At 46.5% G+C, this 19,656-nt stretch overlaps 1 protein-coding gene across 5 annotated transcripts in view; it reads left to right on the plus strand.

The window, feature by feature from the left end:
* Positions 1-1,563: 1,563 nt before the first annotated feature.
* Positions 1,564-19,656, plus strand: part of NPAS2 (neuronal PAS domain protein 2) — a 172,074-nt gene continuing 153,981 nt past the window's right edge. For 2 of the 5 annotated variants that reach the window (XM_032255470.1, XM_032255472.1), the window contains exon 1: positions 2,379-2,624. In XM_032255470.1, coding sequence (XP_032111361.1) covers positions 2,479-2,624 — 146 coding nt within the window. In that variant the 5' untranslated portion in view covers positions 2,379-2,478. Of the gene's footprint in view, positions 1,832-2,378; positions 2,625-19,656 lie in introns of those variants that run through there. The other 3 variants (XM_032255473.1, XM_032255474.1, XM_032255467.1) reach the window with 3 other exon arrangements.

Below are 19,656 nucleotides of genomic sequence, written 5' to 3' on the forward strand. Positions count from 1 at the left end.
AGGACAACAGTCAGAGTAACCGCGTCGGGGGCGATCCCCATTGCACCGTAGGGCCCGGTGCGCTCGGGGCAAAGGCCCTAGGAGACCCCTTCTGGCCACAAAATCGAGTATGACAGAAAAGGGCCAGCGGGGGCGCTTTCCTTCCAGTGCCACTTGCCGGGATGTCCGAGGGAAAGAGCGCAGCGTGGGGCCAGGCACCTAAGCGATGTCAGAGAAGAGGTGACCTCGTGGGGGCAGGCAGGGGGACCTTTCCCCTCCGCCGGGCTTCCACTGAGGCCCCTCACCGCTGTGAACGCAGCCGCCCGGGTGGAGGGGAAACCGGCCACGGTTCTGGCCCTCGGCGGGGCACACGGTCTCCGGTTTTCACCCGGCTCAGTCTTGGAGCCCCGAAGGGCATAAGACAGCAGCCCCGACTCCCGGGAACTATTCCTGTACCTCTGCCTCCGCTTGGTGTTTGCGGGAGCCTTGGTAAAAGCCTCCCTGTTTCTCGCGCGCGCCTCTCTCCAGCTTCTCTTTTTCTTGGATTCTCGCCTGTCTCCTCCCACAGAGGGAAAAAAAAAAAAAAGGTCACGTATGTTTGGAAAAATATGTAGGTCAGTGGAACATTTCCTGCACTGGTGCAAAAGGAGAGGAGGGCAGCGGAGGAGGGGAGGGAGAGGCAGAGTGGAGCTCCGAGTGCGCGCTCCTGGCCGCAGCCCCACACCCCACGTACCTCTGCCGGGGAGGGGGGCAATTAGCCGGTTCCTTTCCATCCTTGACCCATTTTTCCGGACCAGCTACGTTCGCCTTAAAACAGGCACTGGTTATTCCTCCCCAGCAGTCACTGCTGTCCTTCTGCGAGCACCGCTCGCCCGCATCTCTCCCGACCCCCGCCTCCCAGCTGCCCCCGGGCCGCACCCCCGCCGCTCATTGAAAAATCGCAGTGGTCCCTGCAGAGAGACGCGCTATGTACCTTGGGTCGAGACCCGCGCACAGTCCTGCCCCTGGAGGACAGTGTGGAGAGGGTGACAGTCGCGTGTTCGTCCCCCCTCACCCCCCGCGCGGGATAGCAGGGTGGCGGCCCGCACTGCAAGGGTCTGCACTAGGCGGGGTCGGAAGATTCCTTGTTCCCCCCGAGTGACAACTTTAATGGGACCTCGGCTGGCAGCCTCTGGTCCACTTGCTTCTCCTCCGGGCCGGCTCACCTGGAAGCACAACCCCCCCTCCCCCAGCCCCGGCGCCCAACCCCAACCCCGCGCCCCAGGCCCGACCCTGCCGCACGTCCCTTGCAGCCCAGCAGAGGCGGCGGCGGCCTGTGGACGCGCGGGTATCTGCGCCGCCGGTGGAAGCCAGGGGTCTAGGGGCCCGGGGGTCCGTCTGCCTGCGGTGCGCGCGGGGGTTAAGTCCCAGGCTGGGTCGGGGCCAGGAGAGACCCTGCAGGCGGAGGCAGGCGAGGGAAGGAGGAGGAGGGGGAAGAGGAGGAGGAGGAGGGGGAGAAGGGGGAGGTGGAGAGGGAGGAGGGCGGTGGGAGGAGGCTGGGGAGGAGGCAGAGGCGGAGGCGGCTCTCCCCGCCGGCTCTGCGTGCGGAAGAGTTTGCCGCGCTAGCAGCCGGCCTCCCGCAGGAGCCTAGGGACCCGCGCGGCTGCGGCCCAGTAGCGGCGGCCGCGGAGCTCGGAAACCCGCAGCCGCGGCGGCGGCGGCGGCGGCGGCAGCGAGAGCAGCGCCTCCCGCCGCCGCCCGGGAGGAGCTCGCAGCGCCCGCTCGCCGCCTAGGCTCCCAGTGGCGGCGGGAGGCGCGTCTCCCTGGCCCAGTCCGCGCCCGGCCCCGCGGGGCCGCTCCGGCCCGCTCCGAGGTAAGGGGCCGCACCTATGGGCGCGGAGGACCCGGGGTGGGGAGTACGTGCACGCGGGATCGCAGGACTCGGTCACCTGCTCGCCGGCGTGGAGGACGCGCGGGGGCGGAGGGGCGCTCAGGAGCCAGGGGCGCTCTGGCGCGAGGCTGCGCGGCGCCGGGGAACCCGGACGCGGGATCGCGGAGAGGTGGGTTCCCCCCCACCACCCACAGGCCGAGTGGGGCTTCGCATCTTGCAGGACGGTAGCAACCGCTGGGCCGGTGGGTTCCGGGCGCGTTTCGACGCAGAAGGCAGAGGACTGGGCACCCGTGCCTCGGAATTTAGGGGTCCTCGGGGTGTCCGACGGGGTGGATAGTGATCGTGCCCTAGGGCAGCAGCTTTAGGGATTGCTGGCTGTTCTCTTCGAGCCCCATCGCGCGACCCCCGAAGCGTCAGGGGTCCTGGACCCCTGGAGAGCGCGGCGTGCGCGTCCTGGGCCCGCGGCCTCTCGGAGTCCCTAGGTCGGAATTGGTTCCAGGCGGGATTGGGTGCGGAGTTGGCGCCCCCAACCCCAGTGCGCGCAGAGAGCCTGCAGCCTGGTTCCTCGCGTCGCTTGCCCCCCTCGGGTGCTCCCCAGGTTGGATGTCTGCGTGTCGTTTTGTTGAGAGATGGCCCCTTTCCCAGCCGAGGAGGGACGCACCTTTGACCTTTCTGAAGAGCTGGGCAGGTCAGTAACCAGGGAAGGGACAGATACCACAGGGCTAAATTCAAAACCAGCCCCGCTCCTCTGCTTGCCACTCCTTAATTGCTCAAGGTAAGAAAGTTTGTTTCAGCCCTGTGATTCATAAATAATTAGTAACTAGTTTTGTTGATTAAGCAAGATGGAAACCTTGAATGTACACACGCACTTCCACGAAGTCTAAACACTCCCCAGGTTGTATCCGGGAGGCTTTAGTACGGAAAGTTAGAAGACGTGGAGTTCAACAGGTGTTCAGGAGGGTCCCGGAGGGGAGTTTCGTTTTTACCCGCTGCTTTGGCATCCACCTCAACTTCATTAAAGTGGTTAGACTGTTTTCTCATGGGTAAAACATGGAGTACTTATTAAATTAACTTAATCAGCAGAGATGAGCTAAACCGTCATGATCATTTGGAACCCAAACCTTATTTTTCTTAATAGGAAGGTTTTTCCTGTTTGGACTTCCCAGGTAATTAGCTCTAAAGTAGTTCCCAGCAAGACAGCTCTGCCAGCACCTCTGTCTCGCTCACTGTAACTTGGTCCCCATCAGTGAATTGACCAACTAATTATGGCTTGCATTAAACACAGAGCTGCCCTCCTTGGGAGGCACCGTTCACATTCAAATGCACACACTAGCTCCATCTTTCTGCCACTAAGATGTCCTTAAAGGAAAAAGTTTGCCAAAAATAACCCCCAAATAAACAGTGTAATGTTGAAAAGAGATATCCTGACCTTCGCAACTATTTTATAAAAGCAAAAAATCAGTGTTTCATTACAGCGCTAAACCAGGGCCAGTAGAAGTATTGGTATCTCTCAGCAGTCTACTTAAAGATTTAGTTAAAAATAAAGTGTGCGACATAAAGACATTCAGTAATTATCTTCCATCTCACAGAGAGATGTGGAGTGTGGCTTAGAAGAATTGTAAATGCGCTGCTTTTAGCCATTTTCTTCTTCGAAATCGATGCCTCTATTTATTTGCTGATCTGCCTCACTGTGCATAAATGTAGAATAGGTTTTATTCTCACTGCTTCCCAGAGGGGCTCCTGTGGAGGTGAAAGAAGGGAATACATTGTAGAGGAAATATGTCATTAATAAAACGTTACCCCCCAAAGAGTTAAACAAGCCAAAAAGAACCAAGTGAGCCTTTACTAATTAGTGGTCTGATGAGAGAGTGTTCAGATGGTGACTAAAGAATCGATCTTTATGTAGGAAACAACAATGGTTTTTAAGTTCATTTGGTTATCTTAAAACGTTTGGATCCTTTAACAAAATTTCTTCTGTTTAATAATGAAAATGATGAAAATGGTCAAAGATAACACACGTCACCTGATGGTGCCATGTTTAAGCTGATTTCACCTTATTTTTTTAAACAATCTTTCTTAACTCTTGGTGATCTTTATAGCTCACTCAACACCCACAACTTATTAGGTTAAAGACTGAAAGTTAATTTCTTCACATTAAAATAATAAGGCACGAATATCCTTTTTAATATCACAATCTTTATATGTTCACTTTTTTTAGAGTCTTGATTTTGAACCTTAAGAACCCAAAGGGCTAAGTCTTCTTTCTTAATTTTTAAAACAAGCATGTGTTTTGTTCTTTACGGGAATCATCAGTTCTCCCAATGTGATCGAGACACTGTCCTGTGCTAATTCCATGCACGGTGTGACTCCTCTTTCCCAAGAGAGGTCAGATTTCGAGGTGTTGAAAATAGCCCAGTGACTCAGTATTCTAGGCTGCTTTATGCCAATGGTTTAATTGGCTGCATCATAGGAAGCATCTAATTGAGTTTCACATTTAAATAGTGGATATGGTACTTGGTGCATTGTTTGCTTACAGAAATGTCTGATTAGCATGTTCCTGATCTTCATTCTATTTGTAGCAAAGATGGGAGATCAGGGACTGTCACATTTCATATTCCCCACAGCGTCTCATCCCGATGGGTCCTTGTTCGGAATAGATGCTCAGTAAATAGGTGTGGGAAATGAGCTGAATTGTTAGTGATCACTATCCAAAGGTTAGAAATTTCTGAATGCTAATGGAGTACTTAACTATGAGTAATTCGATTTTAAATCTCAAGGTGATGATGATTAATAGTATCTCAGAGCACTAAATAAACATGTATTAAATATGAGTGTATGTTTAAAAGGGGGATTTTTAATGCAGCCTTTAGCTGAGGCACTACTGCTTCTCACTTGAATTCTTTAACTGAGATTACGACGACTTGGCATTTTAAGCAAAGTCATTTCTAAGGTGAAGTTCCCCCAGAGACCACTTGAACTTTTGCAAGTCTTAAAACAATGGGTGGTTCCATTTGATGGTTCAGGATAGAAAGGAGAGTGTTGATCTTCTACACTGGTATGAAAAAAAACTCTGTATAAGGAGACAGAGGATACTGGATATTGTAGTGCCTGAGAATCACCTGGGGCCCTTGGCGAATGCAGATTCTAACTCAGGACACCTGGGAGAGGACCTGAGCTGCATTTCTCACAGCTGCCAGATGCTGCATATTGGCAAGGTTCTGGGGTGCATTGAATCGAGTTCAGCATATTTACTGAGCATGTGCTACCTAGAGAGCCCAGATGATATAAAAATGAGAAGATGGGTTGTACCTGCCCTTGAGGAGCTAACAAGATGAGGTGGCAGGGAGAGAGAGAGGGATTGGAAACTGAAAATGAGGTTCTGGGATGCCATTCTGCAGGGTGGTGGCCAGAGAAGGACCCAGGAAATGAGAGTTGCTGGGAGGGCTTCCACATTGCTGACATTGACCTGTAGTCATATTTGAATGGAGAACCTTGTGACTTGGCAGGAAATAAAGTGCAGATTTTGAAGTCAGACAGACCCTGCATAGCCTCCCTGCTCAGCTATGGGAATTTTTAACCTCTCTGAGATTCAGACTCCCTGTCAGAAGAACAGTGCAAACGATGCTTACCTTGCCAAGTTTGTAGGATTACCAGTAAAGGATGCATGTTAGGCCTAACAAAAGTGATTGCTTGTATTGCTGTTGATAAGAGAGAGGAGGCTGGAAAGCAAGGAGGACGAGGAGGTTACTAAAGTATGTTCTATGTAGTTCACCAATTTCGAGATTCAATTTGGTTAACCAGAAAATCCAAGGCCGGATATGGAGAACCGGGCTAGAGCCGGAGGGCAGGCAGCTGTGGAAGTTAACTAGTAGCAAAATGGAATTGTTGGGAGCATGCTTATCTCCACCCTCCCCTGCGGTCCCCTGGCTTCTAGTTAGCTTTGTTGAAAGCCCTTCCTAGGATATTTTCATCTGAAGCTGTTCCTGGTACTTAAGCTGTAGGTTCTGTTGATCAAGACTGCTAGCAGCAATCAGGTGCTCTTTAAAAATATAGTGGAGAGGGCAAACACCTCTCCCCTTTGAGGGGCATTGGTCTGTTCCCTGGTGGGGCACTTTCTAGGATCAAAGCCATCAATTGGTCTTTCCACTATAGTATGAGTTACTTGAAACTAGTACAGGCCATGTTGGAATTCACCTGGGGTGCTTTTTATGCTTCACGCTCTGAGATGATTGCTTCCTTCTGCCATCTAGGAGAAACGGATATTCTAAGGCAATGGTGTTCTTCACCCTGATATTAGGAGGGGTCATCTGGGTGGCCCTGAAAATACTTGAACCAGCGTCACTCTTGCTTTTTTTTTTTTTTGAGACAAAGTCTCGCTCCCTCGCCCGGTGCCAGGCTGGAGTGCAGTGGCGCGATCTCAGCTCACTGCAACCTCTGCCTCCTGGGTTCAAGCAATTCTCCTGCCTCAGCCTCCCAAGTAGCTGGGACTACAGACGTGTGCCACCATGCCCAGCTAATTTTTGTATTTTTAGTGGAGACGGGGTTTCACCATGTTGGCCAGGATGGTCTCGATCTCTTGACCTCATGATCTGCCCGCCTCGGCCTCCCAAAGTGTTGGGATTACAGGTGTGAGCCACCGCGCCCGGCCCCCACTCTGCTTTTTAAAAATATATTTTGGTATTCTATTTATTATTTGCAAAGGCAATTTCTTTGCCACCACTTGCCTTCCAAGCTCCCTAAAAGTAAACCTTGAAAGCCAAGCTCTAAGAGGATGACAATGGCAGTTTGATGTTTAGTGGGAAGGAAAAGTAGAGAAACCCCTGGAGCCAAGGCAGGCCTGGGTGAGGGTGGAGCTGAGAGAGAGAAAGGAAGGCATCCAGTATGGGAGTACCAGGACAGAAATGAGAGCAGTGGTGGGGGCTGAAGGTGGGAGGTTGGCCCCAGGACCCAATTTGTGGACTTTGCTGCTTTGCTGAAGACCATGGCAGATAGTGTTCCCAGACCACTGAAAATCATCCAGGCTTCCAGAAGACGCAAGCCCATCTGCAGGCAGACAGGTGACGAGGTAACAGAACCTAGCCGCGTGATTCTTCTAGCCTCTTCTGAGCCAAAAATGACGTGCACAATTTTATGAAGGATATTTATGTCCCTTGGTGGTAAAATATTAAGAGCTTGAGGTCATCTTAAAAATTATCATTTTTCTGTTTATAAAAATACATCGTTTTTGGAAAAGATAGAAAAGAAGAAAGAAAACCCTCAATTTCAAGATATATTTTCCATTCTCAGTGTTTTTTCCTGTGCATTAAAATATTTTTATATTAGTTTGTCCGAAAAAGCATGTGGATATAATCTTGTAAACATTTTCAAATAGCACAGAACCATTTCTAGCAGAGAGGAAAAAATTCCCTTCATCCCTGTGGCCTACCCAATAATCATCTCCCCAGCTTTTATTTGCCTAGCAGAAACGGGATTTTGTACAGTAGACTGCCATCCCACACCTGCCTCAGGACGTTTATCTGATCGGCCAGGAAACCCTGGTGAGGGTAGGCCTGCTGCCCTTGCCAGTGACTGGCTCAGGGTGAGCATGTGGATCCTGTTCTAGCCGATACAATGTGAGGGTGGGCTACTGGGAGGCTTCTGGGAAGGTTTCCCTGGTCTTAAAAGAGGCAGGAAAGGAAACAGCCCTTTCCTTCCACTGGATACTGTGATGTGTGGCCATAATACCTGCAAACTGGGCAACCAACAGCCACCAGAGGGGCTTGGCCAGGTCTCAGCTGACCTGTGGAAGAATGCAAAGGTGAAGAAGGGAGGGGGGCAGGGGGTCTCCATGGTGCCCTTGACCTTCCGGATTACCCAAGGAAGTGTCTGTTTTCGAACATTTATGAGATCATGAAACCACTGCCAGATGAAGCAAGCTGAGTTAGGTTTTCTGTTGCAGCCAAAAGCATCCCATAACTCTCCACTCTTCTCAGGAGGTAATGACTGTTAACCATGGGGCATGTCCTGTTAGTCATTTTTGGTGCATTTACATATACACACGCGTACACTTTTAAAAACTAGAAATCATTTTATGTATATTATTTAGCAACTTAATATAGCATGGATTTTTCATGACATATCTACTTCCTTATTTTTAAAGGCTAAGGAGTATTATTCAGAAGTTCAAATAAGACATAATTTACTTAACCCATCCCTATTAATAAACAATCTGCTGGGTTTGTTTCCGTTTTTTCACTATTACAGCTTTTGAATTAACTTCCTTATCTGTATATCTTTGTGTACATTTCAAGATTTTCTAGGTCAGGGATTACTAGGACTCCTGGGTAAAGGCACATCTGTTTGAAATAGTGATAGATGCTGCCAAATTGAGGACTAAAAAACTATGCCCATTCACCTCCCCAACCACAGTGTGTAAGGTGCCTTGTTTCCATGTCTTAACATGAGATATTTTCCAGCTTTTAAATCTTTTTAATGCATTTTCACATGTTTGAGATAATACCGTTTTATAGTTTTCTATTCTGGTTGTTTGTCTTAACCTGAACATAAGCATTTTTCCATGACATTAAAAATTTAGTGTAAACGTAATTTTATTAGCTACATAATAGTCAATTATACTTGTTTTTGGAGCATTTCAATAGTACGTGAAGATGCAAAGGAAAATATTTGAAATAGAGGTTGTCTATGAAAATTAAGTGGATATGATGGACCTTGTAGTAAAACCGAAAATTTCCTGGAAATGGTGTTGGGAGACACACCCCTCCAGTGATATGTTTCCAAGAAGACCGTGAGGAGATGGCCTTCCAGGCCTTCTCAATCCAGTCAGATGGTAGGCTGCCCCCAAGCATTTCTAAGAAGCTTTGTTGCTTTTAGAATTTATCAGATTTACAATCAGACAGGTTCTGAATTCAGTTCTCTCGATGTACAGTAGTTATACCCTTCGTACGTTGCAAGAGACATAGCTGAAAAGTAAATTTGCTGTATTCTTTGAATTTTTTTTCAACTTTTATTTTAGATTCGGGGGATACATGTGCAGGTTTGTTACCTGGGTATATTGCATGATACTGAGGTGTGGGGCATGAATGATCGTATCACCCAGGTACTGAGTATAGTACCCAGTAGTTAGTTTTTCAGTCCTTATCCCCTGGCTCCCTGCTCCCTCTAGTAGTCTTCAGTGTCTGTTGTTGCCATCTTTATGTCCACAAGTACCCAATGTTTAGCTACCACTTATAAGCGAGAACATGCAGTATTTGGTTTTCTATTTCTGCATTAATTCACTTAGGATAATGGCCTCCGGCTGCATACATGTTGCTGTAAAGGACATGACTTCATTCTTTTTATGGCTGTGTAGTACTCCATAGTATATATGTAACACATTTTCTTTATCCAGTTCACTGTTGATGGACATCTAGGTTGATTCCATGTCTATTGGACATGGAATCACAATTGCTACTGTGAATAGTGCTGTGATGAACATGTGAATGCATGTGTCTTTTTGGTAAAATGATTTGTTTTCTTTTGGATGGATACTACTATCAGTAGTGGGATGGGTGAGTCAAATTAGTAGCTCTGTTTTAAGTTCTTTGAGAAATCTTCAAACTATTTTCCACAGTGGATGAACTAATTTACATTCCAACCAACACTGTATAAGTGTTCTTTTGTCTCCACAGCCTCTCCAACATGTGTTGTTTTTGACTTTTTAGTAATAGCCATTCTGGCTGGTGTAAGATGGTACCTCATTGTGGTTTTGATTTGCATTTTTCTGATGACTAGTGATATGGAGCATTTTTTCATGTTGTATGTCTTCTTTTGAGAAGTGTCTGTTCATGTCTGTTGCCCATTTTTTAATGTGGTTTTCTGTTTTTTGCTTGTTGAATTGTTTAAGTTCCTTATAGATTCTGGATATTAGACTTTTGTTGGATGAATAGTTTGCAGATATGTGCTCCCATTTCTGTAGGTTGTCTGTTTACTCTGTTGACAGTTTCTTTCTCTGTGCAGAAGCTCTTTAGTTTAATTAGGTCCCACTTGTCAATTTTTGTTGTCGTTGCAATTACTTTTGAGGACTTTCTTTCCCAAGGCCAGTATCCACAATGGTGTTTCCTAAGCTTTTCTATAGGATTCTTATGATTTAACTCTTACATTTGAATCTTTAATTCATATTGAGTTAATTTTTGTATGTGGTGAAAGATAGGGGTCCAGTTTCATTCTTCTGCATATGACTAGCTAACTATCCTAGAGCCACTTACTGAAGAGAGAGTCCTTTTCCCATTGCTTGTTTTTGTCAACTTCGTTGATGCTCAGATGGCTGTAGGTGTGTGGCTTTATTTCTGGGTTCTCTATTCTGTTCCATTGGTCTATGTGTCTATTTTTGCACCAGCACCATGCTGTTTTGGTTACTGTAGCCTTGTAGTATAATTAATAGTGGGATAATGTGATATCTCCAGCTTCATTATTTCTGCTTAGGATTGCTTTGGGCATTCAAGCTCTTTTTGGTTCCCTGTGAATTTTAGAATAGTTTTTTCTAGTTCTGTGAAAAATGACATTGAGTGTTTGATAGGAATAGCATTGAATCTGTAGATTGCTTTGGGCAGTATGGGGATTTTAACAAGATTTATTCTTCCAATCCATGAGCATGGAATGTTTTTCCATTTGTTTTTGTTGTCTATGATTTTTTTCAGCAGTGTTTTATAGTTCTCATTGTAGAGATCTTTCACCTCTGTGGTTAGTTGTATTCCTAGGTATTTTATATTTTAATGGCTAATGTAAATGGAACTGTGTTCTCTTTTTTTTTGAGACAGAGTCTCACTCTGCCACCCAGGCTGGATTGCAGTGGTGTAATCTCTGCTCACTGCAACCTCTGCCTCACAGGTTCAAGCAATTCTCCTTTCCTCAGCCTCCCGAGTAGCTAGGACTACAGGCACGCAGCACCATGCCCGGCTAAGTTTTGTATTTTTATTAGAGGTGGGGTTTTGCCATGTTGGCTAAACTGGTCTCAAACTCCTGACCTCAAGTGATCAGCCCACCTACTAATCCCAGCACTTTGGAATGGTGTTCTTGATTTGGCCCTCAGCTTGGACGTTATTGGTGTATAGAAATGCTACTAATTTTTGCACATTGATTTTGTCTCCTGAAACTTTATTGAAGTCATTTGTCAGTTCTAGGAGCCTTTTGGTGGAGTTTTGGGAGTTTTCTAGATGTAGAATCATATCAACAGCAAAGCGAGAGAGTTTGACTTCTTCCTTTCCTATTTGGATGTCTTTACTTTCTTTCTGTTGTCTGATTGCTATGGGTGGCTCTTCCAGTACTATGTTGAAAAAAAGTGGTGAGAACGGGCATCCTCATCTTTTCCCAGTTCTCTGGGGGAATGTTCTTAAAAATTTTTCAGTTCTGTTAGAGAAGAGAGGAAAGCAAATGAAATGGATAAAACTCATAAGAAATGTTAATCACTCTTCAGACAAGGGCACATTTGATAAGCACTACTCGTGCGCATGGACCTCTGATCATCCTTCTACTTCTTCACTCCTAAGTGATAATGCATAGCCCAGGAACACTCGCCACGTGCTGTCCTCCAATAGGAAAGGAAAAAGCAAGATGACAAAAGAAAAAAACCTTCTCAGAGTCAACAGACACCAAGAAAAAGATGCCTTGAAAGCAAAAAATCTATCAGTAGACTTCCTGGGGACATCATGAGGAAGCCAGCATAGTTCTTTGGTCTTTGTTGCATGCATTGAGGCATCCCAAATATCCTAGTGTGAATAGAATTAGTAGTCATCAAACTACATGCAATAACATGACAGGTGGTAGGAGAAACTTTGAGACCACCAAGAAATGAGGATGCCTCCATTTTTTTAATTAATTTTTATGAATGTCTATATTTTTAGCATACAAATGTGAACATTTGTTTTCGCCTTAATTCAGACAGGTAATTCCATTTCAAACCCAAAGGCTAGTCATGATTCTTTGATGTGAGCTGGAGTCCTTTTGGAGTATTTTCACAAATAGTCTGCATCAGTAGAAGTCATATCTGTCTTTAGTGTTATATAGAAACATCCATCCATTATCTTTTCAGTCTCGGAACTTGATGGCTTCAATTTTCCATTATTCCATTATGGAGACTTGTTTAGAAGTAGACAGCATCATAGGTCTACACAGGTCACAGGGCTAACTGCTGACTGCTGCCTGTTGACAGAGTGTTGACAGTTGAGTGGAGGAAACACTATCTTGTAGCTGAAGAGGTTTTTCGAGGAGGTGGGTTGGAGTGAGGATAAGGGAAAGCCAGTCTGGCTGCTACGTTGATCTACCAAATTCTGTGTTTGGGCTGGGCACAGTGGCTCATTACTGTAATCCCAGCACTCTGGGAGGCCGAGGCAGGTGGATCACCAGAGGTCAGGAGTTTGAGACCAGCGTGGGCAACATGGTGAAACCCCTTCTCTACTAAAAATACAAATATTAGCCGGGCGCGGTGATGGGCACCAGCAATCCCAGCCACTTGGGAGGCTGAGGCAGGAGAACCCAGAAGGTCAGAGGTTGCAGTGAGCCGAGATTGCACCGCTGCACTCCACCCTGGGCAACAGAGCAACACTCTGCCTCAAAAAATGAATAAATAAATAAATAAAAATAAATCGTTTGTTTGCCACATCAGCACTTCCGTTTGTGTTGTCTATGAAAGACATGGCATACAGGATCATCAGTTACTGCACTAGATGCCTGTTTCCTGGAAGATCAAGATCTAGTAACAAATATGAGGAAATCTTTAAACCCCAAGTTGTGGGGTGTGTGTGGCAGAGTGGGGGCAGATATGTCAGCTGGAACCTTGCTGAGAACGATTGCTGCGCAGCTCCGTCTTCTCAGCTCATCTAGTGACCAATAGCAGATGGCAGTTTTTATGTGACCTCTCCAAAGCCTTCTTAATGGTCAGAGAGAATTTTCCTTTTATGGCCTCCCGCCTTTCCCCTTCATAGCATTGCCAGAGAGAGAAATTCATTCACAATTTTGTAGAGGTTTTATGATCTCTCAAGCCAAATAAAATCTTACTTTCATTTGACCTGAAAAGGCACCACTTTTGGAAACTGTCCAGGGGAAGCACAGGACCCCTGGATTTGGAGTTTAAGGTGGTCTTGATGAAAATAGACCCCTCTCCTGCATTTTAGATCTCCTTCCTTCCTTTTCTAATCTCTCTGACCTGCAAACCCATACTCCATTTGCCTTTGTTTGCTGTCATTTACGCCTTAGCATGCTGATTCTCAGCTCCAGGGCCCCCAGTCCTTAACTTGCTCTTCAGTTATTCCTGGGATGCTTCCTGGCAAGGCTCCAGCTGCTGGCATCATTGCTCTTGTCCCCATGTGTGCATGTGATTCTCATGACCGAGCTGGGCTCTGGCTGGGCTACAATCCCCCCTGAATTCCCTGCACCTCATGCAGGGCAGGCACATCAGCATTCTACCACATTCCACGGAAAGAATGAGAGACGGACTGTGCTGGTTCCTGACTGCCAGACAACAGATTTGAGCCCCTCAAAGAGAGTCTAAGGAAACTCACAGCACCCTGAGCCACCTGTGTCTACCTTCCCTCCCTGGGCAGGTGATTCATCATCCTTGTCCCCTGATTTCTGTAGAAACCTGCTCCAGCACTTACCTGGCAGTTGCCATGCTGCACCTGCCCTGGCCATTGTTGGCTCCTCCTCAGCCAGGTCCTGCTGCTGTTGCTGGACCAGTTCAGGGAGTCATTTTCCTGGCGCTCTGCGAAAATGTAGATTCCTTGGGCAGCAAGGTGGTGCGCTCCAGTGTGCGCCACGTCTGTTTGGGCTTAGGCTGTTTGGTATATCCACAGTCCCTCGGTGGGAGTTGTTGGTTAGTCTTCCAACCGTGCAATAGGTTTCTCTCCTCTCACCATGCCTGGGCTAGTACCATTCTTACCACAAGAATGCTCTTGCTAGCCCACTTAAAAGACCTGGATTGGCCCCTGCCTTGCAAAGACCCAGGAACAGTGGGGGTGCCTAGTGCAGGAGACATCACGCTTAAATTGTAAAAGGAATAGTTAGTTCTTCTCGGGCTCCCGTTTCTGGGAAGCTGTGCCATGTTTGCATGAGTTAGCTGTTCAAAGTGGTCAGCTATCTAACCTCTCAGTACAGAATCTCCTTATGTTTCCCATGTGTCTGAGCACTTATCTCTATGAAGCAGCGGTATGTCGTTGCCCATTTTGTACTTTGGGTGGTATCATTTGGATGTGCTTCCCTGAGGTGATGTTTGTGTTTTCCAACAGCTCAGACTTTGGCAGCTCTTGCATATATTGCAGCCTGTTTATATGAGACACCTATAAAAACATTCAGCCTGTGCCATGGGTGTGCCAGCAGTGCCCTATGACCTAATTTTAAATCACAGTGTGTGAGTGGCCATCACCATATGGGCCAGGGCACTTTGAAATGGTGTAACGAGGACAGTGTTTGGCCCATAGCAGAAGGCTGTGACACCCTGATATGGTCACTGTGACCAATTGACCTTGGTAAGTTGCATAAACCCCAAGCCTCAGTCTCTTCATCTGTGAAAGGGAAATATTAATACTCTAGATGAGAATCAAGAAGAGAGAATGCTTGTTAAAGAGTTTTGACCAGGCACCGTGGCTCACGCCTGTAATCCCAGCACTATGGGAGCCAAGGCAAGTGGATCACTTGAGGTCAAGAGTTTGAGACCAACCTGGTCAACACGGTGAAACCCTGTCTCTACTAAAAATACAAAAAATTAGCTGGATGTGATGACAGGTGTCTATAATCTCTGCTACTCGGGAGGCTGAGACAGGAGAATCGCTTGAACCCAGGAGGTGGAGGTCGCAGTGAGCCGAGATTGCACCATTGCACTCCAGTCTGGGTGACGAGAGCAAAACTCCATCTCAAAAAAAAAGTGCTGCTATTGATTTATTACTTGCTGCTGTGACCAGTTCACTCAAACTCTTGCACACCCAGCTGGGTAAATGCCAGCCTCAAGGTGTTTTCTTCTTGAATGAAGTACTTTTTTTTTTTCAGATAAGGTACATTCTAGCAATTAAAACCTCAAACATATCCCAGTGTTCTCTTGAAGCTAACGTAAAGAGGGGAAGTGAAATACTTCAACTCTAGAAACCAAACACTTTAGAATGTCTTGGCAGTTGCTTGGGGCTGCACAGTTTGCTTTTGAAAGCTTTTGCCATTTGTAAGAGCAAAGTACCCTGATAACCTTTTGTGCCTGAGATTTCAATCGAAATCACATAGCCTCTGTGTATCCCATGGATTCTGAGATTTTTATGGAATGTGTGGGGCTGTTTTACCATGATGAATGTGACATGTGCTATTTAATGTGGCCTTTTGTTTCTTTTCTAAAGAGGCTTGGCTTGCAGAATGGAGACTCAGCTCCCCCAGTTCTTAAAGGATCCTATTATTTGTCTCCTATGTCAGGATCCCCTAAAAAGTAAGGATCACCTGGTTTTCAGTGGAACCAGGAAGTTTATTCTTCAGATTGTAGACACACTGCCAATTCTGGGTAATAAGTTTGTTTAGAGATGGAAGGAAAGAACCCCAGTGGTCATCTGGTACAACGTGGTGTACGTTTTCCAGATAAAAATTAAAGGCTCAGAAAGCAAAGAGGCCTTTGCCGAGTCCTGGAGTTTGCCAGGCGCCGAACAGACCTGCCAACCCCTTCCTGGTGGCTTAGTGCTTCTCTTTCTCTGATGAGCCCTGAACAGGCTTCCTCACCTGGAGAATCTGGTTTCTCAGGCCCTGCTTCCAGCGAGTCTGTAAGAATGAGGCTTTCTGGGCTCAGCTGGCGCACTCTCCACCCAGAGGTTTTGGGAGGGCCACACTGCAGACCAACTGCCCACCCTGCCCTGAATCACCTTCTCTCTCTGCATGTTCTCCACAACCTGCTCTCTGCCATGAGTAGCATAAGATAAGGAAGGCTGAGTGTGGAGGCAGCTGGGTACGGGGGAAAAACAAGGACAAGGTTGGACACAGACCATCCACTTGACTTCTGGGAACTGACTATCTTAGGCATGGACACCTGACTTTCTTTCAGATAAACAGAATGAACACACAGAGCTCATTCATGCCCATGAAGGAGAGTAAACTGCCTACTTACTTGACCAACTTTTAATGCTTCTCATGTATGCCAGCCAGGGTCAGGGTCAACTACAGGATTTTGTCACCTGCACTTTTTAATCCCATAACATTGCCATCCTTGGCCATCCCTTTATCATTTTTCTTTTTTCTTTTTTTTTTTTTTTTTTTTTGGAGACAGAGTCTTACTCTGTGGCCCAGGCTGGAGTGCAGTGATGTGATGTCAGCTCACCGCAACCTCCACCTCCCGGGTTCAAGCAATTCTCCTGCCTCAGCCTCCCAAGTAGCTGGGATTACAGGCATGTGCCACCACACCTAGCTAATTTTTTTTTTTTTTTTTTTTTGTATTTTTAGTAGAGACAAGGCGAACCATGTTGGCCAGGGTGGTCTTGAACTCCTGACCTCAAGTGATCCTCCTGCCTCGGCCTCCCAAAGTGCTAGAATTACAGGTGCGAGCCACTGCGCCCGGCCCTTTTATCATTTTTTCATAACAGTTTAGGCAAGGTAAAAATATCATCAGGTCCAAGGATCATTTGGGAGGGGGGACCCTATGTTTGACGGTCATCGTTCCGGACACGCGTTTGCTCATTTGTTTTGACAGGAGTCACTGGAGGGAAGCATTATGCTAATCCCGTTTTCCATACAGGCCACCGAGGCACAGAGAAGTGACTGGCATGAGGACAGTCAGAGCAGGAACTTGAATTTCACTGTTTAGAGAAGAACCAGAAATAGAATAGCTCGTTTTTATTTACTTTTTCTGAAATGCTGCTTTGAAGAAGATAGGATGTGTGTAAACCAAATCCAGCATCTGAACCTGCCTTCTTTAGCTTCAGCAATTTTTCCTTGAGCAGGAGGTCACTGTGTGGTGGCTGAGTGCATGCCGGAGTAGAAAACACTCCGGTTTGGTGTCCATGCTCGACTCCACCCTTCGGAGGAGGAGGCTGCGTGTGAAAGGGTACAAAAGAGGAACGCTTGCAGGAAAATCTTTTTTAGGACAAAATCATTATTCTGTTCCTTGCTGTCTTTTAGTAGCAAACCAGCTTTCCAAAATTGTTTCTCTGGCTGTAATAAGGATTGTTAAATCAGGACACTCATTATGTCTCTCCTCATTTTGGAGTCAGGTACATCTTTCTTCAGCTGAGCTCAACCTAGAAGTCAGCATGGAAAGGTAGGGCCCACCTGGACCACATTTGTAAAACACCGTTTCACCTGGGTCTCATCAGCCCGGGCCTGGAAAACCCGAGATAGACTGGTTTATGGGGAAGCCCCCTAGAACTCACTCGGGGTCACCCCAAAACGTATCCTCCTGCCCCTCTTCCCCTCCATACCTGAGCACAGACCTCAGCGCTCAGTGTAATATAAAAGAAATACATGCAAGCAAGGTATTCCGGACTTTTGAGTAGCAGGATTTTCTAAGTCATTGTTCCCAAGTTTGACTCCTGGGGAGTATCTCCATAGTGATCCACTTAACGAATTAAGGGCAGTTCAGAGCATCCCAGTCCCACTCCCGCCACCAGCCTTGGCTGTGATGTAAGCAGAGGTGCTGGGCTTTCTTTGCGGGATGGCAGTGAGGAGCCCGGTTAGGTTACTTCCACTTTGTCTACCTTCCTACTGCCACCGAAGCCACACAAGCAAAATCTGAACATAAACGTCGATAAAACAATTGGATTGACATACATATGCATACACAAAATCAAATTTGCCCTAGCAACCTTACTTAGATGTGTACCACCCCCACATCAGAGAGGTGGGATTGGCCATCCAGTGCCTTCTCAGAATAAGCATATTATCCTGACCCGAGCCATTTCTGTTTTGTTTTCTTCTCCCCTCTGGAATCCTTGAATAACATCTGTCTGAATTATTCTGGGCTGTATGTCGTTTCAGAGTTCTAGGAAACAACACTGAAACTGATTTAGGAAGGTTTTTCAGCTGGAAGATATGGCCAGTTATGCCTGTGCCTGGGGACAGGGGCAGTAGGGGAGGGTGAGGTTGGGATGGCCTGTTGTAGGATTAACCGTGGAATAACAGGGTCAGGGGTTCACGATTCAAGGGGTACCTCTGAGTTCCCGTTATGCAGGTCAGGAGTGGCTCTACCGAGTGAATTCCCTTCTTCTTTTTTCCATACACGTGAAATTTTTTTGCCTCCCTGGGTTCTATGGCATTGCAGCTTTGCCCCATCATGAAGGCAAATCCCCAGGCCACATATATAGTATTGGGGGAAAGAGGTATATAGGGTTTGGGAGGAATGGGGTTTTCCTCCATTTTCCCAGATGGGGAAATATTTGGTAAGAAATATGAAAGAACTTTGAAAAGAACATGAGATGAGGTCCGTGAATTGTGAAACGTGGTGCTCCTCCTAGTTCTGGGGCAGATTTTTCAGGATCAAGAACTAAAACCAGGAATACCTTTGAACACTTTAGTGTGGCTCATCTGGTGGCCACACTCACATTGCTATTTCCAGTAAATTACATCGCTCACAGACACTGGAGTCATACAGCAGCAGGTCCCCATCCTTCCAGAGTTATTAATGTTCTAGGACAAATCTAGTATCCCAAGGATATTTTATTTCAGCTAAAGCGGAAGCCTGAATTCACTTGAGTTCAGGCAGAATAGATAATTCATCCAGATAACTTGAGGCCCCAGATGGATCTATCTGATAGTCTAAAAGTTAGATTGTAAAAGCCCATATTGATGCTAATATCTTATTCTTTTTGCTATAACTAACTATAAATTGCCACTTTTATTTATTTTTAATTATTTTGGGTGTTTTTTGAGATGAATTTTCCCTCCTTACCCAGACTGGAGTGCAATGGGGTGATCTCGGCTCACTGCAACCTCTGCCTCCAGGGTTCCAGCAGTTCTCCTGCCTCATCCTCCTAAGTAGCTGGGACTACAGGCATGCACCACCACATCCAGCCATTTGTTTATTTCTTTATTTATTTGTATTTTTAGTAGAGATGGGGTTTCATAATGTTGGCCAGGCTGGTCTCAAACTCCTGACCTCAGGTGATCCACCCACCTCGGCCTCCCAAAGTACAGGCATGAGCCCCTGTACCCTGCCTGGATTGTCATTTTTAGACACACAATTTACATTTTACTTTTCACTGTCCTCTTTTGATAACTATTTGAAAGTATTTGGGGTTAGCTTCCAATCTGATTAAAGACAAATGAAATTTTCGTCAAATTGGTCATTTTGTCTTTTCAAGCTGAAGCAAAGAACAGTTGGGCATATGCTGGGAAGAAGATATAGAAGAGAGACACTGTTGTCCTCTACTGTGATTCCAATCCAGGAAGTGTCCTCTAGACAGGAGAGTCAGAGAACAACAGAGCTGGAAGAGACCTTGGAGGTCAGGAAGCCAGCACCATCATTTTACAGAAGGGGAAACTGAGGCTGGGGCTCCGCAGTGGCAGAGCCCAGAGTGGGAACAGGTCTTTAGCATCTGTCATGAGGTCGCCGTCTTTCTTTCCACCTCATTCTCCGCACCACCCTTTCTTTCTTGCCCTGCCTGTCTTTCAGCGGCAGGGTTAATTAATCATTTTAGACACAGGAACACGAATGCAGCTGTGACATCAGAAAATGACTATCCTTCAAGCCCTGAAATTGTCATCCCTGGGTTAGCTTTTTTAAATATACATAATTTCCCTAAGTCAGATGGGTTATAATAAACATTTAATATTTGCTTTTCATGAATATGTGTGCTGATTTAATTTGTTTTTCCTGAAGATTT

Source organism: Sapajus apella, unplaced genomic scaffold (genome assembly GCF_009761245.1).
Source record: "Sapajus apella isolate SASKATOON/1434 unplaced genomic scaffold, GSC_monkey_1.0 scaffold89, whole genome shotgun sequence".
Classification (NCBI taxonomy): domain Eukaryota; kingdom Metazoa; phylum Chordata; class Mammalia; order Primates; family Cebidae; genus Sapajus; species Sapajus apella.